At 45.5% G+C, this 20,318-nt stretch overlaps 1 protein-coding gene across 1 annotated transcript; it reads left to right on the forward strand.

Moving 5' to 3' along the window:
* The first annotated feature begins 247 nt into the window (after positions 1–247).
* On the forward strand, positions 248–16,085 carry FGF21 (fibroblast growth factor 21). The gene is made up of 3 exons (XM_075327941.1): positions 248–657; positions 11,872–11,975; positions 14,163–16,085. The coding sequence occupies exons 1-3, from the start codon at positions 417–419 to the stop codon at positions 14,454–14,456; spliced, it is 639 nt and encodes a 212-aa protein (XP_075184056.1). The 5' UTR covers positions 248–416; the 3' UTR covers positions 14,457–16,085.
* Positions 16,086–20,318: the final 4,233 nt, after the last annotated feature.

Raw genomic sequence — 20,318 nt, forward strand, 5'->3', positions numbered from 1 at the left:
ATGTTTACTGTAACGTGCTTCCCCCGGCTAGCAAGAAAGTAAATAGCACATTCTGCTTTAAGTGAACTTCTCATGCTCAGTGACTCAGATCTGGGGTGGGGGGGGACAGAAAAGAAAAAAAAAGTCACAGTCAAATTGCTGGTGGATAAGGGTTAAAGACCAGAGTATAAATAGGTCTCCTCGTCTTCGTTTTTGTCATTAGAAACGTGAGTTCAAACTAAGAACTAGGTATTCCCAGGGCACAGACAGATTCTATTCCTCAGTGGGTGCAGTAAGAAACTATTAAGAATATTTATTTTACTCTATTTCTTTTTCATTGGACTAAAACTCTATATTTTTCTATTATTTATACTATTTATAGTTTAAATTTTGATTTATTTTTTTGCATTTATATTGTATTTCGCATCATTATTCTTATGGACATAATGAAAGGACAACAAATTGCCTTAAAGCGAGGGTTTGTAGTGAAGGGGCTTTATCTAATTACATTGGCTCTTAGTTCACTAGCTAGTCCTATTAGAGACAACAGTCCTATTCTTGGCTTTGCAGACCAAGTACGACTAAGGCATCTCTATACAGATAATGAGCACACACATCTACATCTCCAGATCACCCCGGAAGGAAAAGTCAGTGGCACCAAGGAAAAGAACTTATATAGTGAGTATATAACATTTATATTTTATTATTTATGTGTTTATGGTTATTCTTGTGTCTACTGAAAACATAAACATGCTGGTGTGACTGTAATTATGCCCAAAATTTAGCAAATTATGGTCAAGACAGCTGAGGTATGCTGGGCTATTTGGAAAACATAAAAAATGAGGTGTGACTAATTATGCCCAAAATCTGGGCAAAATATAGTCAAGAGAGATGAGGTATGGTGGGCTATTTGGAAACCATAAAAAATGAGGTGGGACTAATTATGCCCAACATCTGGGCAAAATATAGTCAAGAGAGATGAGGTATGGTGGGCTATTTGGAAAACATAAAAAATGAGATGGGACTAATTTTACCCAAAATCTGAGCAGAATATAGTCAAGGGAGATGAGCTATGGTGGGCTATTTGGAAAACAAAAAATCAGGTGTGACTAATTATGCTCAAAAATGTGGGCACAATATGGTCAAGAGAGCTGAGGTATGGTGGGTGTGAGGTAAATCCGGAGATATGACGATAAAACATGATATTCAAGTATGTCAGGAAGCCCTCTCCTGGTGTCACCCCCCCCCCCCCTTTCCTTCACACAACTGGTTTAGCAACAAATCCCATGGCCATGTCCTGTGATATGGAAATTAGGTGGCTTAGGGACAATGGACACAGGATGACTCCCTGCCGTCACCCTGTAGTGGGGGCTGCTAGCTAGTTAGCAAGGCTATGGAAATAGCCAGACAGAACGACTCCAGTAAAAAATGGTTCATATCTCGCAAGCCATATTTCCGATAAATATGGCAACCATAAAAATGGTGTCTCCGCATGTGGACGATGCCGGCACCCCCTTTTTATGGGAGCGGGACATTGGGAAATGCCCCAGGCGTGATATCAGCCAATGGGGAACTGGCAGACAGGTCATGAGTCCCCTCGTTCTGTAGCTAAATTCATAACTGTCACAATGAGAGCATTGGCGTCCGCCTACGACGCTCCCAGGCCAAGTTATGGCCATATTCCATGTTGTGGATTTTGTCCATAACTCCAGCCAGGGGTGGAGCAGTGCTTCCCTGTGAGGTCACTAAGGTAGGAGGGGACCTGGATTGCCCAGGTTGATAACCCTACTTCGGCCATTTTCCAGCGTTCTTCTGCTCGGGGGCCTGGTTGGGAAAGACCTGCGAGAGAGTTCCTAGAAACCTGGTCTACAGCGCCCCCCTGTGGCCAGACACACAAGGTAACTGATGTAATTGTATACCTGTTTGTAACCCATGCTTTATCTGTAACTGTACTCTGACATAACTGTATATTCTGTAGATTCCCTATTGTATATATTGTAGTTTCTAGTGTGCTTTAGGCGATTAAATTATATAATTAATCTTGGGCTGTTCTGTTATCTCGATCTTGAATCCCACGTCTGTGTGTTCGGCTAATAGTTACCGTGAAGCGGTTGGTGGCAGCGAACTGTGCCAAGGATTATTGTGGGGAGGCCAGTGAGATTCGGGGAAATTTTATATATTCCGCCCGCGGAGGTCGGGGGAATATACACCTTACTCTCACCGGGGACCCTTCAATAATCGGCATAAGTAGTATAGCGGCCTCCTTGCTTATTGTCGGGCAATTCCATAAGTGGCCTGACTATAAGAGGGGCGCTAGAGAGCGCGTCACGTGCTCTGTCTGTCGGTCGGGAGGTATAAAGGAGGGGTGACCCCCACTTGTTACCCCCCGATTGTGACGTACTGGTAGCCAGCGCGGGGGATTTCTGAGTGACCCCCCCGGTGGTTTGTGACATATTGGTGGCAGCGGTGGGATCGAGATAATAGTGTGTGTGAGTGTGAGACCCATACTCCCAGACACTAAAGACTGCCTGCAGCAGCTGTGGCTGCTGGGGTCTTCAGACCAGCTCAACACTAGAGTGTCAGAGTGCAGATACTGTAAGGTGTGTGGAGGCATCAGGTGTCAGTTCTGTGTCAGTGACCAAAGTCTGCAACAATGGCTGATAGCACCAGGAGCAAAGCCAAAGGAATGGCCGATGCTCAGGCCAGAGACGATGAGGAGGTTGCCCACGAGTCCTCCAGGAGCTCGACGCCTGAAAACCGTTCTGCAGAGGACAGCGCACAAGCTGGCAATTATGGACAAGATGAGGAGGAGCTCGCCCAAGGTTCCTCAACGAGCCAGATGCCAGCCCTCCGCTCTGCAATGGACAGTGAAGCACCAGGCTCCGCAGCGGGCCGCAGATCACCACGTGCCATTCCACCGAGCCTGGGAGGCTCGGATAGCCTTCTTCAAATGGCTATGGCCCTACTCCAGGCTGGAGACCGGGAGGGCTACCAGGCACTCCTGGCAGAGCGCAGGGCAGCGTGTGAGGCTGAGGCTGCGGAGCGGCAGGCAGAGCGGCAAGCAGCGCGTGAGGCTGAGGCTGCAGAGCGGCAGGCAGCGCGTGAAGAGCGCCAGGCAGAGCGTGACTACCAGCTGCAGCTAGCTCAGCTCCGGCCCTCATCAGCCGCACGTGACCTTCAAGACACCAAACTTCCAAAGGTCCGTGTTGAGGACTTCCCAGTGCTGGAGAAGGATGGAGACTTGGACTCTTTCTTGACTGCTTTTGAACGGACTTGCTTGCAGCATCATCTGAACAAGGACCAGTGGGCCAAATACCTGACCCCCCGTTTAAGGGGTAAGGCCCTGGATGTCCTTGGGGACTTGCCTGCTGAGGCAGATCAGGGCTACGACACCATCAAGCGGGCCCTGATCCAACAGTACAACCTCACCCCGGAGTCCTACCGCAAGAAGTTCCGGAGCCTACAGAAGGGACCAAAGGACTCCTGGGCTGACCACCGGCGGGCACTTGCCCGAGCTGCCGACCACTGGACCCAAGGCCTGCAGCTTTCCACCGGACCGGAGATCCTGGACTTGTTCATCACGGAGCAACTCTTGTGGAACTGCCCTGAGGATCTCCGCCAGTTCATCCGAGACCAGAAGCCAAAGGGATCCACGGCTACAGCTGCCCTGGCAGATGACTACACCAACAATCGGGCTCCTGAAGCCAGGAGAGCAGCCACCAGCAGCACCTGGAGAGGGGGTAAGATGAACTCTGCGACTGCCCCACCTGCCCCTAGACTGCAGGGGGTGTCCCCCTCAACTCCCCTCTCCAGGCCCGTGGCAGAACCAAGACGGTGCCACCAGTGCAACCTACCTGGACACTTCAAGGCCATGTGCCCTCAGCGTCCCAAGGCCCCGGCTCCGTCCCCGTCCCAAGGGCCGCCCAAGGTGTATTGTGTGGGTGGGGGTGGTGGTAGGTCCCTGGACAGCTTCCAACCTGTCACCGTCGGCCGGTCTGTGACCATAGGACTGCGAGACAGCGCCTCGGAGGTGACTCTGGTGCGGCCTGAGATGGTGTCCCCCCAAGACTTGATCCCTGGAAAAACCCTCGCTGTCTCCGGGATTGGAGGCATTGACCCGGCGCTGCCTGTTGCTGACGTTTATGTGGACTGGGGCGCAGGGCGGGGGGTGAGGGAGGTGGGGGTAACTGATCGGATCCCCGCAAACGTGCTACTTGGGACAGATTTGGGGCAAATAACCTCCCAGTTTGGCCCCGCCCCAAAGGCTGAACCTTCAGCCAGTGCTGACGTGCCTCCGGACAATGTTAATGTGTTATCTAGGAATGATGTAAGGGAGGAGGGAGTGAACTCTGATATTTCTGCTTGCACAGACACCATAGACACACACGCAGCTGCAGCTGTGACAGGGGAGGGGGTCAGAGAAAGGTGTGACAATGCCTCTACAAGTAACCAGCCTGTGAGCTGGGATCTGCTGCCCTCTGCAGGGATAAGCAGAGAGCAGGGTGCTGCAGGGGGAGGACCAGTGTGTGGGGTGGGGGCTACCACAGCAAATGTGGGGTCCCCAGAGATTTCACAGCGGGGTTCTGTTGCTGCAGGAGGGGAACAGGCAGGTGAGATTGGGGCCGGTCCAGGAGCGGAAGTGCTCCCAGGTAAGATCTCGGTGCATGGTTCCCCCACAACCGGGGTGTCAGGAAGCCAGGTAGGTCTGCCTGAACCGGCGACTTGGTCAGGAACGGAGGAGGAGCAGGCACGACCCACGGTCGCAGCGGCTGTGGCCGCTGTCACCCGCAGTGGGAGTGCTGGAAGCCAAGGGGCCTCCCGGAGGTCCGATAGCTCTTCCCCTTCTGACCAAGTGGCAGCCGAGTCAGGTGGAGGCCAGGACACAGGTCCCGGGGTACTGACTGAAGATGTGACAGTCTCGTCGATTCTGGCCACATCTAGTCAGGAGTTTCAGGCAGCGTTAGAAGCTGACGACAGCCTGAAAGCTCTAAAGGAGCAGGCGGCACAGCCTCCCTCGGACTCGGACCCGGAGCGAGTGGTCTGGGACCAAGGACGGCTGTACCGGGCCACGGTCCAGCAGGGTTCACCGGAGGCGTGGCCCAGGGACCGACAGTTGGTGGTACCCTATCCGTTCCGGACGGAGTTGTTGCGGATCGCACATGAGATTCCGATGGCCGGACACCTAGGGATCGCTAAGACCAAGGCCAGGTTAAACCAGCATTTCTACTGGCCAAAAATGGGGGCCGATGTGGCTGCCTACTGCCGTTCGTGTGAAACCTGTCAGAGAGTGGGGAAGGCGGGGCCACACCCCAAAGCCCCACTAGTATCTCTGCCAATCATCGATGAGCCTTTCAGGAGGGTGGCTGTGGATCTGGTCGGCCCGCTGGCCATCCCCAGCAGCTCCGGGAAACGCTTCATACTGACGGTAGTGGACTATGCCACCCGGTACCCAGAAGCAGTGGCCTTGTCGTCCATTCGGGCTGACAAGGTGGCCACCGCATTGCTGGAGATTTTCTCCCGAGTGGGTTTTCCCCAGGAAATGCTCACTGACCGGGGGACCCAATTCATGTCCCAGCTGATGGAGGCCCTCTGTAAGCAAGTCCAGGTGCGACATCTGGTGGCCAGCCCGTACCATCCACAGACTAATGGCCTGTGCGAGCGGTTCAATGGCACCTTAAAGCAGATGCTTAAGATGTTGGTCGACTCCCATGGGCGTGACTGGGAGCGGTATCTCCCACACCTGTTATTTGCTTACCGGGAGGTTCCACAGGCCTCAACAGGATTCTCACCGTTTGAGCTCCTGTACGGGCGACGTGTGCGGGGCCCCCTGGCTCTGGTGAAAGAGGCTTGGGAAGGGGATTTGGCCACCCCTGGAGTGTCGGTTATCGAGTATGTCATGCGCTTCCGGGACAAAATGCAGGCCTTGACGCAACTGGTACACGACAATATGGCTCAAGCCCAGGCCGATCAGAAGCGTTGGTACGACCAGAACGCTTGTGAGAGGACCTACCAAGTGGGTCAAGAGGTGTGGGTACTGGTCCCCGTACCACAGGACAAGCTTCAGGCAGCCTGGGAAGGCCCATACCTCGTGTACCAGCAGCTCAACCCTGTGACGTACCTGGTCCCCCTGGACCCTGCCCGTGGAAGGCGGAAGCCCTTCCATGTGAACATGATGAAGGCACATCATGAGCGGGAGGCATGTGCGCTCCCCGTGTGCAACCTGCCCGAGGAGGGAGAAGCGGAAACCCTCTTGGATATGCTAGCCCAGGTTAGGGCAGGCGGATCCATTGAGGATGTGGAGGTTGGCCACCAGCTCTTGGAGGACCAACGGTCCCAGCTGTGGGCCACCCTACACCCCTTCCGGGGGTTGTTTACCAACCAGCCCGGAAGGACTGACTTGGCTGTCCATCACGTGGACACTGGGGATCATCCCCCGATCCGGCGTTCAGCATATCGGGTCTCCCTGGAGGTGCAGCAACACATGCGCCAGGAGATTGACGAGATGCTGAAGCTGGGGGTGATCCAGGCATCCAACAGCGCTTGGGCCTCGCCTGTAGTCCTCGTCCCTAAGAAGGACCGAACCACTCGGTTCTGCGTGGACTACAGGGGGCTCAATGCTGTCACGGTCGCCGATGCGTACCCAATGCCACGCATCGATGACCTGCTCGATCAGTTGGCCGGGGCTCAGTACCTGACCATCATGGATCTGAGCCGGGGATATTGGCAGATCCCCCTGACTCGCAAGGCCAGGGAACGCTCTGCCTTTATTACCCCATTTGGACTGTACGAGTCCACGGTGATGCCATTCGGGATGAGGAATGCCCCTGCCACTTTCCAGCGGATGGTCAACACCCTGCTCAAGGGACTTGAAGGGTACGCGGCCGCGTACCTGGATGACATTGCCGTCTTCAGTCCCACCTGGGAGGACCACCTAGAGCATCTAGCACAGGTGCTCAGGCGGATCCACCGGGCAGGTTTGACCATCAAGCCGGGAAAGTGTCAGCTGGCCATGAGCGAGGTCCAGTACCTCGGTCACCGGGTAGGTGGGAGAACACTGAAGCCCGAGCCTGAGAAAGTGGAAGCCATCGCATCCTGGCCCACCCCCAGGACCAAGAAGCAGGTGATGTCCTTCTTGGGGACCGCTGGGTACTATAGGAGGTTTGTTCCATGCTATAGTAGCCTGGCAAAGCCCTTGACGGACCTCACCAAGAAGAAGCTGCCCTCTGCAGTCGATTGGACAATGGACTGCGAGACAGCCTTCCGGGCCCTAAAGGACGCCCTGTCCAGCCCGCCCGTGCTACAGGCAGCCGACTTCACGCGGCCGTTTGTAGTACAGACCGACGCCAGTGACTTCGGCCTCGGTGCGGTGCTCAGCCAGGTGGACTCTGCGAGCCAAGAGCACCCAGTCTTGTACCTGAGCAGGAAGCTGTTACCAAGGGAAGTTGCCTATTCCACGATGGAGAAGGAGTGCCTGGCCATAGTGTGGGCCCTGCAGCGTCTGCAACCCTATCTATACGGGCGCCACTTCATCGTGGAGACGGACCACAATCCCCTCAGCTGGTTGCACACCGTCTCTGGGACGAATGGGCGATTGTTGCGATGGAGCCTTGCGCTCCAGCAATACAACTTCACCATTCGCCACAAAAGGGGCCGTGACCACGGTAACGCAGACGGGCTGTCCCGACAAGGAGAGGTCGCGGACGGGCGCACGGGGGAACACCGGAGTGTGCTGCCCCCTAGCGCCCTCAAAAGGGGGGAGGTGTGAGGTAAATCCGGAGATATGACGATAAAACATGATATTCAAGTATGTCAGGAAGCCCTCTCCTGGTGTCACCCCCCCCCCCCTTTCCTTCACACAACTGGTTTAGCAACAAATCCCATGGCCATGTCCTGTGATATGGAAATTAGGTGGCTTAGGGACAATGGACACAGGATGACTCCCTGCCGTCACCCTGTAGTGGGGGCTGCTAGCTAGTTAGCAAGGCTATGGAAATAGCCAGACAGAACGACTCCAGTAAAAAATGGTTCATATCTCGCAAGCCATATTTCCGATAAATATGGCAACCATAAAAATGGTGTCTCCGCATGTGGACGATGCCGGCACCCCCTTTTTATGGGAGCGGGACATTGGGAAATGCCCCAGGCGTGATATCAGCCAATGGGGAACTGGCAGACAGGTCATGAGTCCCCTCGTTCTGTAGCTAAATTCATAACTGTCACAATGAGAGCATTGGCGTCCGCCTACGACGCTCCCAGGCCAAGTTATGGCCATATTCCATGTTGTGGATTTTGTCCATAACTCCAGCCAGGGGTGGAGCAGTGCTTCCCTGTGAGGTCACTAAGGTAGGAGGGGACCTGGATTGCCCAGGTTGATAACCCTACTTCGGCCATTTTCCAGCGTTCTTCTGCTCGGGGGCCTGGTTGGGAAAGACCTGCGAGAGAGTTCCTAGAAACCTGGTCTACAGCGCCCCCCTGTGGCCAGACACACAAGGTAACTGATGTAATTGTATACCTGTTTGTAACCCATGCTTTATCTGTAACTGTACTCTGACATAACTGTATATTCTGTAGATTCCCTATTGTATATATTGTAGTTTCTAGTGTGCTTTAGGCGATTAAATTATATAATTAATCTTGGGCTGTTCTGTTATCTCGATCTTGAATCCCACGTCTGTGTGTTCGGCTAATAGTTACCGTGAAGCGGTTGGTGGCAGCGAATTGTGCCAAGGATTATTGTGGGGAGGCCAGTGAGATTCGGGGAAATTTTATATATTCCGCCCGCGGAGGTCGGGGGAATATACACCTTACTCTCACCGGGGACCCTTCAATAATCGGCATAAGTAGTATAGCGGCCTCCTTGCTTATTGTCGGGCAATTCCATAATTGGCCTGACTATAAGAGGGGCGCTAGAGAGCGCGTCACGTGCTCTGTCTGTCGGTCGGGAGGTATAAAGGAGGGGTGACCCCCACTTGTTACCCCCCGATTGTGACGTACTGGTAGCCAGCGCGGGGGATTTCTGAGTGACCCCCCCGGTGGTTTGTGACAGTGGGCTATTTGGAAACCATAAAAAATGAGGTGTGACTAATTATGCCCAACATCTGGGCAAAATATAGTCAAGAGAGCTGAGGTATGGTGGGCTATTTGAAAAACATAAAAAATAAGGTGTGACTAATTATGCCGAAAATTTTGGCAAAATATAGTCAAGAGAGATGAGGTATGGCGGGCTATTTGGAAAACATGAAAAATCAAGTGTGACTAATTATGCCCAAAATCTGGGCAAAATATGGTCAAGAGAGCTGAGGTATGGTGGGCTATTTGGAAACCATAAAAAATGAGGTGGGACTAATTATGCCCAACATCTGGGCAAAATATAGTCAAGAGAGCTGAGGTATGGTGGGCTATTTGAAAAACATAAAAAATAAGGTGTGACTAATTATGCCGAAAATTTTGGCAAAATATAGTCAAGAGAGATGAGGTATGGCGGGCTATTTGGAAAACATGAAAAATCAAGTGTGACTAATTATGCCCAAAATCTGGGCAAAATATGGTCAAGAGAGCTGAGGTATGGTGGGCTATTTAGAAAAGCCGGAGAACTTCTGGTCCTAATGAAGATTCTTTGACTACTCCACAAGGAGAAATTACTGGTGACCACTAGTTCACCTGCATGAAGCTCCCCAAGTGTCAACGTTTTGGTCCAAATTGAATGTGATATGGGAGTATTGGGTTAACTCTGATCAAAACGTGAAAATATATTTAGAAGGTGTTACACAGCATTTCTTGTACTCATGATGACTCTGCAATCATGCTTCGACCTCCCTCCATGAATTAACTCTAAACTTGAATTGACTCTAAACTTTATCAATGCCAAAAACATCTGTAGTGCATTAACAAAACAACCAAAAATAAACAAAACATGAAACATCCAAACAGTAAAAGGATCTCATGTATCTACTTCATAACAAAAGGGCAATTAAATATCCCTCCATGTGCATTGCTATTTCAATATCCCATTTTTATTATTTATTTATTTATAAAATATTATAGAATTCTTGTTTTAATTCTAATTTTAGTATTTTTATTATTTATTTTTATTATGAATTTAATTTTAAAATATTATTTATTATTTATTTGTATTATTATTTTTTATTACTTTTTTTTGGAATATTATTGATTATTTATTTTTATTATTATTGTATTATTTTTATTATTTATTGTTATTAAGTATTTATTTTTAAAATATTATTGTTTTTTTATTTGATTTTTGTTATATTTTTATTATTTATTATGTATTTATGGAAAATTATTGATTATTTATTTTATTTTATTTTTATTATTTATTTTATTTCTTTATAAAATATTATTGACCAAGGTCCTGTATATAAAGTGTGTAGTTGTCATTAATTCATATAGTATAGAGTTATTTGATTGTATTAGCAGCCAAATTTCTGTAAAGGAAGTAAAGAAAAATCCAAAGGTCATTGTTCACGGCTGGCGGCTCTTATTATGTACTATAGCAATAATTGTATTTATGGCACTAAGTGCTACATCACCAGCATTACATCAGACATATGACATAATGCACTCCTGACCATCCATAAATGAGATAGAAATGAGATAGAAATGAGATAGGTGGGAACGTTTATGAAGAATAGCCTTTTTATGATTACGATCTTCAGTGATTGCTTGACATAATGGTTCCAGGGTATATAGAAGTCTGGATCTTCAGTTGAAGGCATGTTATTGCCATCTGAAAACCAGCTTTAAAGGGAGAGATCTCATTAAACGTCCTTTATTATGGGTTCCCAGAAAAACAATTATTTTGCAAATAGAAGCTGTTGCTGACTACTCATTTTCCCATTCATTGGCCGTGGTGGGGGGTCACGTTGGCTGGATTCACCAGAATAAGTGCTAGTCTACTCCAAGATTACATAGATGACACTTACGTAAACACATAGAAGCTGTATGCAGAGGTTCCTATGGACCATGGCTATGGAGGAGAGAAGATTGACTGATAACGCAAAATGTCTGTCACTTGCATGCACTGTGGTTGAAGGGGCATAGGTCAGAATCTCAGGACCATGGTCAGTAGCTGTGATGTTCGTAGAAGACAGGATAGGACATTTCAATTGCTGAATTCTAATGCTTCTGTGACTATCCCTTCTAAGATTTTCACCATATGGGTTTCTGCTGTTTAAAAATAACAATCAGTGCTTTAGAGTATGCGCACACGATCAGGACCCACTGCGTCCTGGACGCGGTGGGTCCAGACTTGTGGGGCCGGGAATCTACTCCACAGGAGACCACAGCTGCTCATGCCCACAATCCGGGCTCGGGAAGTTGTGGTCTCTCGCTGTTTTCTCCCTACGTCTCCGCTGCCAAGAATTGCTGTGCTGCGGCTTGGGAAGTCGCACCGCAGGTCAGTTTTCGCTGCAGGATAAACAAGCACAGTGGTCCTGAGATTTCTATAAATCTCATCCTCTGTGCTCGTACGGTACAACACAGCATTTTGGGCGCAGCAAAAGCATGCAGGGTCCAAAACGCTGTGAACCCTAATTGTGGGCACGCAGCCTTATTCAGCCACCGTTGCCACTCTACCACAACCCTTGACCTTGTTGACAAGCTGTAGCGGGGATGTCCTGGCTACAACAAATATCACCTCTGCAGCCAATTATTGGCCTCAGTGGTGAAGACTAGGTAGTCCTCATGAAATCACTGAGTCCAGTGATTGGCAGCAGAGGTCATGTACACTATAGTCATAACTGCTGCGGTGAGCATGTATAAATCTTATTTATATACACTGCATTTTGTTTTCCGACATCGGATATCAGACATCAGACGGCATCATATTAATTCATTGAATTTTCAGTACTAATATTACATTTTGTTCTTTAGGTTTGCTAGAAATCAAAGCTGTAAAGCCAAGTATTTTGGTGATTCGAGCCCTGAAAACCACACGCTATCTTTGTATGGACTCCAGACACCATTTGTATGGATCGGTAAGTGTGAGGCGAAATATATATATTACCATCATAATGTTAAAGGGCTTGTCTTTCTTCAGAAAACTTCCCTTATATAACTTCGCCTGTGACTTCTGCCATCTTAATGGTGATTTGAGGGCAATAACATTTACCTAATGCAAAAAAATCTCAGAGTAGCAGGACCTCTAATGGTTCTGGGGTCACAATCTGAAGCAACACTGTGAAAAAGAACCAAAGAAAATATATTGATGACCTTTGATTTTAGGAGTAGTAGTTACTACTAACTATAATATTTTCACAAAAAAGGAAAACAAGTCTTTAAAACTATATGGTTATTGACCCTTTTCATAAGTTTAGATAAGATAGAAAGGTTATGTGCATTGATCTTTGAAACTCACAGCCCTTAAAATGTTTGAGAAAAGTTTATTTTTTATTTTGCAATTGGATCTCATTAGAAAGATATATAATTAGTCATATTAAAGGGGTTGTCCACTTCTTATACATTGATGGCCTATCCTTAAGCTAGGTCTTCAATGTCTGATCGGCCGGGATGTGACACCCGTCACCCCCACCGATCAGCTGTTCTTGGAGCCAATGACAGCGGCCTGTGGCCGGAAATGCTCAGTTGTGGAGCTGCCCAATCAACTGATAGTGGCCGCGGCCGGGTACTGCACATCCGCCTCCTATTCAAATCAATAGGGGGCAGATGTGCAGGATTCGGTTGTGGCGGCTATCAAAAGACGGGACATCTCCGGAACTGACCATTTCTGGCTGTCGCTGGCACCAAGAACAGCTGATGGCGGGGTACAGGGTGTTGGACCCCAACCGATCAGAGGTTGACAGCCTATCCTATGGATAGGCCATCAATTTAAAAGTAGTGGATTGTCATGTGCTGTGTGGATCCGCACTCGCAGAAGACAGCAACAGCATTGGACCCTGTTCACATTGCAGAACCCGACAGATAACCTGGTTTTCCTGTGCTCAGTTCTGCTGTGCGTCGGCTGAGATACGTCTACAGCTCCAAGCCGCGTAGGAGTTAAGCCTTCTCTGAGGGTCAGGTTGCTGATTACTAGCCAGCTGGTCTTTCCCTATTTAAGGCTGGGGAGTTTGTTAGGAGGTCGCTGAAGATTTCATCTGCTTAGGCTCTTGCGAATATCCTTGGCGATCCACTCTGGTGACCAGTGATCTGTTGGTTGTGTGTTGTGGAAGTGTCCCTTGTTGTACTTTTTGTCCTCCTTTATATTTTATTTCCCCCTGTGCCTTTTTTGTCAGCCCTTTGTGGTTATTTGCAGTGTGAGCGAGTTTCCGTTCAGATCCCTGTTCGTGTCTTTTGGGAGAAGGGATATATTTTGGTGTGTCCAGCACCCGGGGTTAAGGGTATGGAGAAGTTAGATCAGGGCCTTATGAGCAGACAGGGACATGCTGGGGACCCAAACCTGGCTACTATCATGCATACCTCTGGGAGAAGGGTCAGTGCAGAGATCCTAGTCTGAGGGCCAGCTCAGGTCTCACTTGCTATCCTAGCCACCCGTGACATGGACAACCTCTTTAAATATGTACTCATCAGTCACTCATATTACTGCACCTCCCAAGTCCCCCGGCTGCCTTTGCTCTTCCTCTTCCGGGAAGATGGACATGTGGCCACAGCAATCCAGCTACGTTTAAGGCCCTGTCACACACAGAGATAAATCTTTGGCAGATCTGTGGTTGCAGTGAAATTGTGGACAATCAGTGCCAGGTTTGTTGCTGTGTACAAATGGAACAATATGTCCATGATTTCACTGCAACCACAGATCTGCCAAAGATTTATCTCTGTGTGTGACGGGGCCTTTACTCTTTGAGTCTATCTTGTAGATGCCCCCTATTCAATGTGAACCAATGGACCAGTAAAATAGCTAAATAATTTGCTGTGTATTCTGTAGTTGCAAATCAAATTATTAATAGGGCAACATTTTTCCAAAAGATTGCCACTTTTGAGAAGTCCACTCTTACTGTATCTAGACCAGAATACAAGTGACAAGAATACCATGCCTAATGGTCATCTTCTCTGAGAGGGCTACCCATCCAGAAAATCGTTTTTCACTTAAGTTATTCACTTAAGTTGTCTCAAACAGTATTTAATGTGTATCACTATTCTGTGGCTATTGATAAATGACAAGAAATTGCATTCAATAGTAATTTTTTGTTTCATGGCTTTATTAACAGATGGTTTATAAAGAAGATGATTGTAACTTCCGTGAAGTGCCACTACCAGACGGATACAACCTGTATTATTCAGAAAAACATCCTGCTGCCCTCACCCTAACTCCAACCAGAGGGGGGAACCAGTCTGGCAAACAGATGGTCCGATTCATGCCACTGGAGAGCACTATTCCCTTGGAAGCATTGCATGCAGTAGATCATGCTTACGATGACCAGCCTGGAAGCCATTTAGACTCAGAAGATCCTTTTTATATGATAGACAAGTCCAACATCTTCAGTCCGAGCCTGGATTCATAGTCAGTAAAGACTCTATTGTTGGCATCATAAAAAAAGGGTTCCTCCATTGACCCTAGGCTACTAAAGAGCAAAAATAAGAATCTTTAAAGCCAATGAAGCAAAGGAAAGATACACATATACAGCATACAGCGTCTTTTATATTCAGTGACTTGTCCAATAACAAGGACGATGAGGCATAAAACCAAGTCAAAACTCCAAAAATCCCATAAGATTACTGCATCGCAAAGTAAATTCAGATAATTATGTACATTTAGCAATACTGGCTGTACTTTTGTGGTCTAGTATGTACATCTATTTGAAGAGGGTAAAAGAACTATATTTTGGGGGGCGGTTTGGAAATCCTTTCCTTTGTAAGATGGCCATGATGCTCAAGGACTTTATGCATTCGGTTTGCTCAAGACTTTTCAAACCCGACATCTCCAAGAACCGTTTTGCTATTTGGAGAGAGACTCATTTCAATTTGCTACAGAATGGCAAAGATGGTGGAAGAAGACCAATTGACATGTGGAATTTTAGTTTTGTTTTATTTTATTTATGTAACTATAAGATCTCAAAATCTTACAAGATTTTTCACTTTTAACAGAAATCTCTATATTCATGGTGTGTTTTAGTCCTCTAAATGGAATCTGTAAGCAGGTTTTTGCTACCTCTTCTGAGAGCAGCATAATGTAGGCAAAGAGATTCTGAATCCAACAATGTATCACTTAGATTACTGGGTGCAGGCGTTCTGACACAATCACAATTTTTAGGTTTAGTCATGTTGCTGAGCCAAGGGAGCTGCCCCCGCCCACAATGGGTTTTCTACAGATTTGGTACATTGTCAGTGAGCTGTCAATCACAGCAGGGGGTGTGTCAGACTTCTTGGCACCTGAGTTTCTAGTCCTGTAATGATAAGGGTCCTGCTGCTTAAACAAACATAGCAAATTAACATAGAATCAGACCATGATAAAACAGGCATGCCTGACCTTTCTGTGTTAACCCTTACAGGATGCTGGCTTCATCTCACATAGCAAAAACCTGCTGACAAATGCCCTTTAATCATGATCTGTTGTTTTTCATATAAAATGCCCCAAACCTTCACATTGACTGAACCTGGTTTATACAATTCCACTTTAATGGAGTTTTAATGCAAACTGGTTTTGGGTTCAAATAAGTGGGGGTGTCTAATTTGCTTGTGCTACATAAAGGCATGAAATACTGCAACAAGCTGCATTGTTTGAGCCTGAACTTGACTTCGTACTTTCTGCAACCATGCTATTGCAGAAGCCATCTGAAAAATAACAAATGTCTTCTTTATCTTAATGGGGCAAACAGAAATCCATTAGCACATTGTATAAGCCCCAATGGATTTTTCAGTCAGAATTTTTTGTGAAAAATCTGATGTATGTGAACATACCCTAGGCGAGTCCTACGGCAATGAGATTTTTTTAACAATAAGTATGTACAGTCTGTCACTACTGTAATGTCATGTGTAATGTATTTGCTATTTTGTAACTATTAGTTTATGTTCTTTTTTATTTATTTATATTTATTTATTGTTATTCTACAATAATAATTATTTTATTTATTGTTTCATTATGTACAGATACTATTTATTTAACTAAAGATGGGCAATCTATTTTTGAAACCGAGTTTTTGTATGTGTCCTTTTATACTACTTTTTACAGTAAATTACTGGGTTCTTATGGAGGTGTAGAGAAGTCATAAAGTTATTGTACCTACTTTAGACATCACATAAACCTAGCATTGTACTTCAGGTGATTCCATCACCATTTCCATCAGCATCAATTTTGAGTGGCAGTATTCTTGACTGATGCTCCTTTAATACGAGGGACACAAGTTCCATGTTCTGGTGGTGCATGGAAATCCCACCTGTTGGATTTACACGTATCCAGCAAGTAATCCCCCATTGTGTATATATATATATATATATATATATATATATATTTAGTCAAGAAATCAGAAGGCAGCACTCCTTTTTTCTTCAAGTTTGTCTTTTTTTAATGGCCCATGACACATGGAGTGCTGCCTTCTAATTTTTTTAATACATTGAATGGATGCTAGGATACTGTTTGTGAAGGATTTTGTAACCAACTATAATCTGTTGGTGCTGCTCTGAAAAATGTATATATATATATATATATATATATGTATATATATATATATATATATATATATATATATATATATATACATGTGTATATATATATATATATATATATATATATATATATATAATTCATGATAATTGCTTAAAGGGTAATTCTCATCTTCATAAATCGGTATTGTCAAATAGTGCTTGTAAATACAAGATATTTGCAATTTAGTGTTTCTTAAAACTTCCAGCCGTTATTAAGAGAATAATATTTTTCTTTTCTTTTGTTTACAGCTTGTTGCTTTGGAGACAGGCCACCTCTGCTATACACAGACCATGCACAGTGCTTATAAGCTCTTTTCTATTACCAGCACTGCTGTTTAACTTGTAAGCATTGTTTTGAAGCTGTCCAGGATCTTTGCAATGTTTCCTCCTAATTTTGACAGTATCTAGTGGTCAGTCTCCAAGGCAACAACATGTAAACAAAAGGAAAGTGTTAATTTCTCAATAACGACTACAAATTTTAAAGAGCATTAAAATGCAAAAGTATCTGATTTTACAACCACTACCTGAAAATATACATTTATAGAAATGAGAATAACCGTTTAAGACTGGATAAGCCTGTAAAATAACATGGTATTTTGAACTAAAAAAATGTGTAACTTTGGTAATGTAGTATAATGAAGAGTAAAAGTACATTAAACACATAGTAAGGCCCCTTTCACACGTTAGTGATTCTGGGACGTTTGTGCTTTTTTTAAAACGTACCAGAATCACTGACATACGCAGACCCATTATAATCAATGGGTCTGCTTACACATCAGTGATTTTTCACTGAACATGTCTCCGTGCAGTGTGCACCCTTGGCCGTGATTCTGCACGGAGACAAGTCAGTTTTTTTCTGGCATCACTGATGACCCACGGACCACACTATGGTATGATCCGTGTGTGGTCAGTGAAACACGTACCAGAAAATCACGGACATATTAAATATTAAATATTTTCTACTTAACTTGCCTGCGATTCGCTGTGCCTGCTCCGCTCTCGGCAGCTCCTGCCTGGCTCATGAATATTCATGAGAGCAGGAAATGCCGATAAGGAAGTAGGTGCTGAGAGCGGTGGGCGGACGCTGGAGAGCCGAGGAGTTCAGCACCATGGACAGCAGCAGTGAAGGCAGGTGAGTAATGTCCATATGCAATCACTGATCACGGATTGCACATGGACAACCCACGTGTGCCGTGAATCACGGAACACGGAGGGACATGTGCGTGTTTTACACTTCAGTGAAGAACGTCAGTGTTTTTCACTGACGTGTGAAACAGGCCTAAAGAGTATATCTTCAAAAAAGGAAATAAGATGGAGCCATACTTCTATACCAGGAAAGATCTTTTAACAAATTATTAAACAGCATGTATGGTCTTGGATAAGAATACAGTAACTAACAAGAGCTAGTATGGGTTTGTAACAAACAAGTCATGCGAGACTAATCTAATTTCCTTCTATGAAAGAATCACTGACTGGGTGGATCAGTGATATGGGGTAGATATAGTATATCTCAACTTGAGCAAGGCATTTGCTAATGTATCTCATACTATCCTTATTGAAAAAATGACCAAGTATAGGATTGACCAGGCAATGGTTAGGTGCATTCATAACTGGCTCAGTGATTGTACTCAGAGTGGGAATAAATGGTTGCACATCCAATTAGAAGAGTATCTCAACTGGGGTAAAACAAGGCTCTGTCTTGGTCCCAGTGCTGTTCAACATTTTTATAAATGATCTTGGTAAGGGAATTATAAGTAAACTAATCATATTTGCAGATGATGCAAAGCTAGGAGGGATAGCTAACACTAGAGAAGACAGAGAAATAATTCAGAAGGATCTAGATAAGCTGGAGCAATGGGCCGTGACTAATAGAATGGTATTTAAAAGGAAGAAATGCAAAATTCTACACGTGGGCAAGAAAAATGAAAATAACATCTACAGAATGGGAGGAATAGAAGTACGCAACAGCACGTGTGAAAAAGACTTGGGTATACTAATAGATCACAGAATGCACATGAGTCAGCAGTGTGATGCAGCAGCAGAAAAGGCAAACACTGTTCTGGGATGTATTAAGAAAAGCATAGAGCCTAGATCATGGGAAGTAATGATACTCCTCTTTGGTCAGGCTTCATCTGGAATACTGTGTCCAGTTCTGGGCACCACAAATTAAAAAATACATAAAAAACTCTAGCAAGTTCAGAGAAGAGCTACCAGAACTGACTGCAAACTATGTCCTACAAGAAATAGTTAAAGGGTCTGGGAATGTTTAGGCTGCAAAAAAGGCTAAGGGGAGACTTAATAGCCGTCTTTAAATATCGAAAGGGTTGTCAAAGTGTAGAGGTATCATCCTTATTCTCATTTGCACAAGGAAACACAAGAAGCAATGGTATCAAACTGAAAGGGAGAAGATACAGATTAGATAGTAGAAAAAACTTTCTGACAGTGAGGGTGATCAAAGAGTGGAACAGGCTGCCACAAAAGGTGGGGAGTTCTCCTTCAATGAAAGTCTTCAAACAGAGGTTAGCAGGGGTTGGACACGATGACCTTGGAGGTTCCTTCCAACATTCTATGATTCTATAAACCAGCCTTCACTATACAAGGACTTTGTCCTGCTTCTTCAATCATATACAGTAGCGACCAAAACTTTAACATTTTTTTTAAAAGTGTGATTACTTCTGTCTGGTCGTTGTGATGCCATTTTCATGGAGATTAATTAAAAGTGCCTGCGATTGTCATCATGCAAGACTTTAATTTTAACCAAAACGTTTGAATATAGGTATGGTCATTTAATTAAAGAAAACTGACTGCCAAAAGTTTTCCATATACTATTTATTGATCACAACATAGAGTAAGTAATTCGTTGTTTACGTTGCCATAACTTTTGCATTTTGTTGTATAACCTCTTGCTTTAATTACTGCACCACACCGACGAGACAGTGAAGCCCATAGGGTATTCAAGACATCTTGAGTGATCTTGCTCCATTCCATTTGCAAATCTGCAAACTATTCATTCCATTATGGCTATGGGTATGGGCCACATCTCCCCTAACTCATCCCAAAGGTGCTTTATAGGGTGTAAATCCGATGATTGGCTTGGCCATTGTAACAAGTGAACATTTTTTTTTTGCTACCCAATTTTTGACTAAATTGGATGTGTGCTGAGGATCATTCTCTTCCTGAAATTTCCAGCCCCTGCCTACTTTCTTTTTTTTACCATGTGGCAGCATTACATTCCCCAGTATATCCTTGTACATGGTAGCATTCATATTTCCATCAATTCTATGCAGAGGATCAATGGCAGAAAAGTAGCCCCAAACAGTGACATTGCCACCTTCATGTTTCACTGTAGGTGTTTGATACCTTACATCATTACTTTTTCCAATTGGATGGTATATATACTGCTGCCATCACTACCAAACAGATTGAACTTGGATTCATCTGACCACAACACCTTAGACCAATCTTTCCATTGGCTCTGTTCTTTGGCAAACTCAAGTGGAACCTTCCAGTTCTTTGCAGAGATGAAAGCCTTCTTGACTGGAACTCGTGCATTCAAGCCTACTGCTCTAAGACATCGCACCACAGTTTGGCGACTCACTTTGACACGATATTCTTCGTTCATTTTATGCAACATCTGTACAACACTTTTATGGACATCAGATACAGACTTTTTCTTAATAATGTAATCAACATTGGAGGAAGTTTTTCGTGGTCGTCCACTT

The sequence above is a fragment of the Anomaloglossus baeobatrachus genome, chromosome 11 (assembly GCF_048569485.1).
Source record: "Anomaloglossus baeobatrachus isolate aAnoBae1 chromosome 11, aAnoBae1.hap1, whole genome shotgun sequence".
Taxonomy (NCBI): domain Eukaryota; kingdom Metazoa; phylum Chordata; class Amphibia; order Anura; family Aromobatidae; genus Anomaloglossus; species Anomaloglossus baeobatrachus.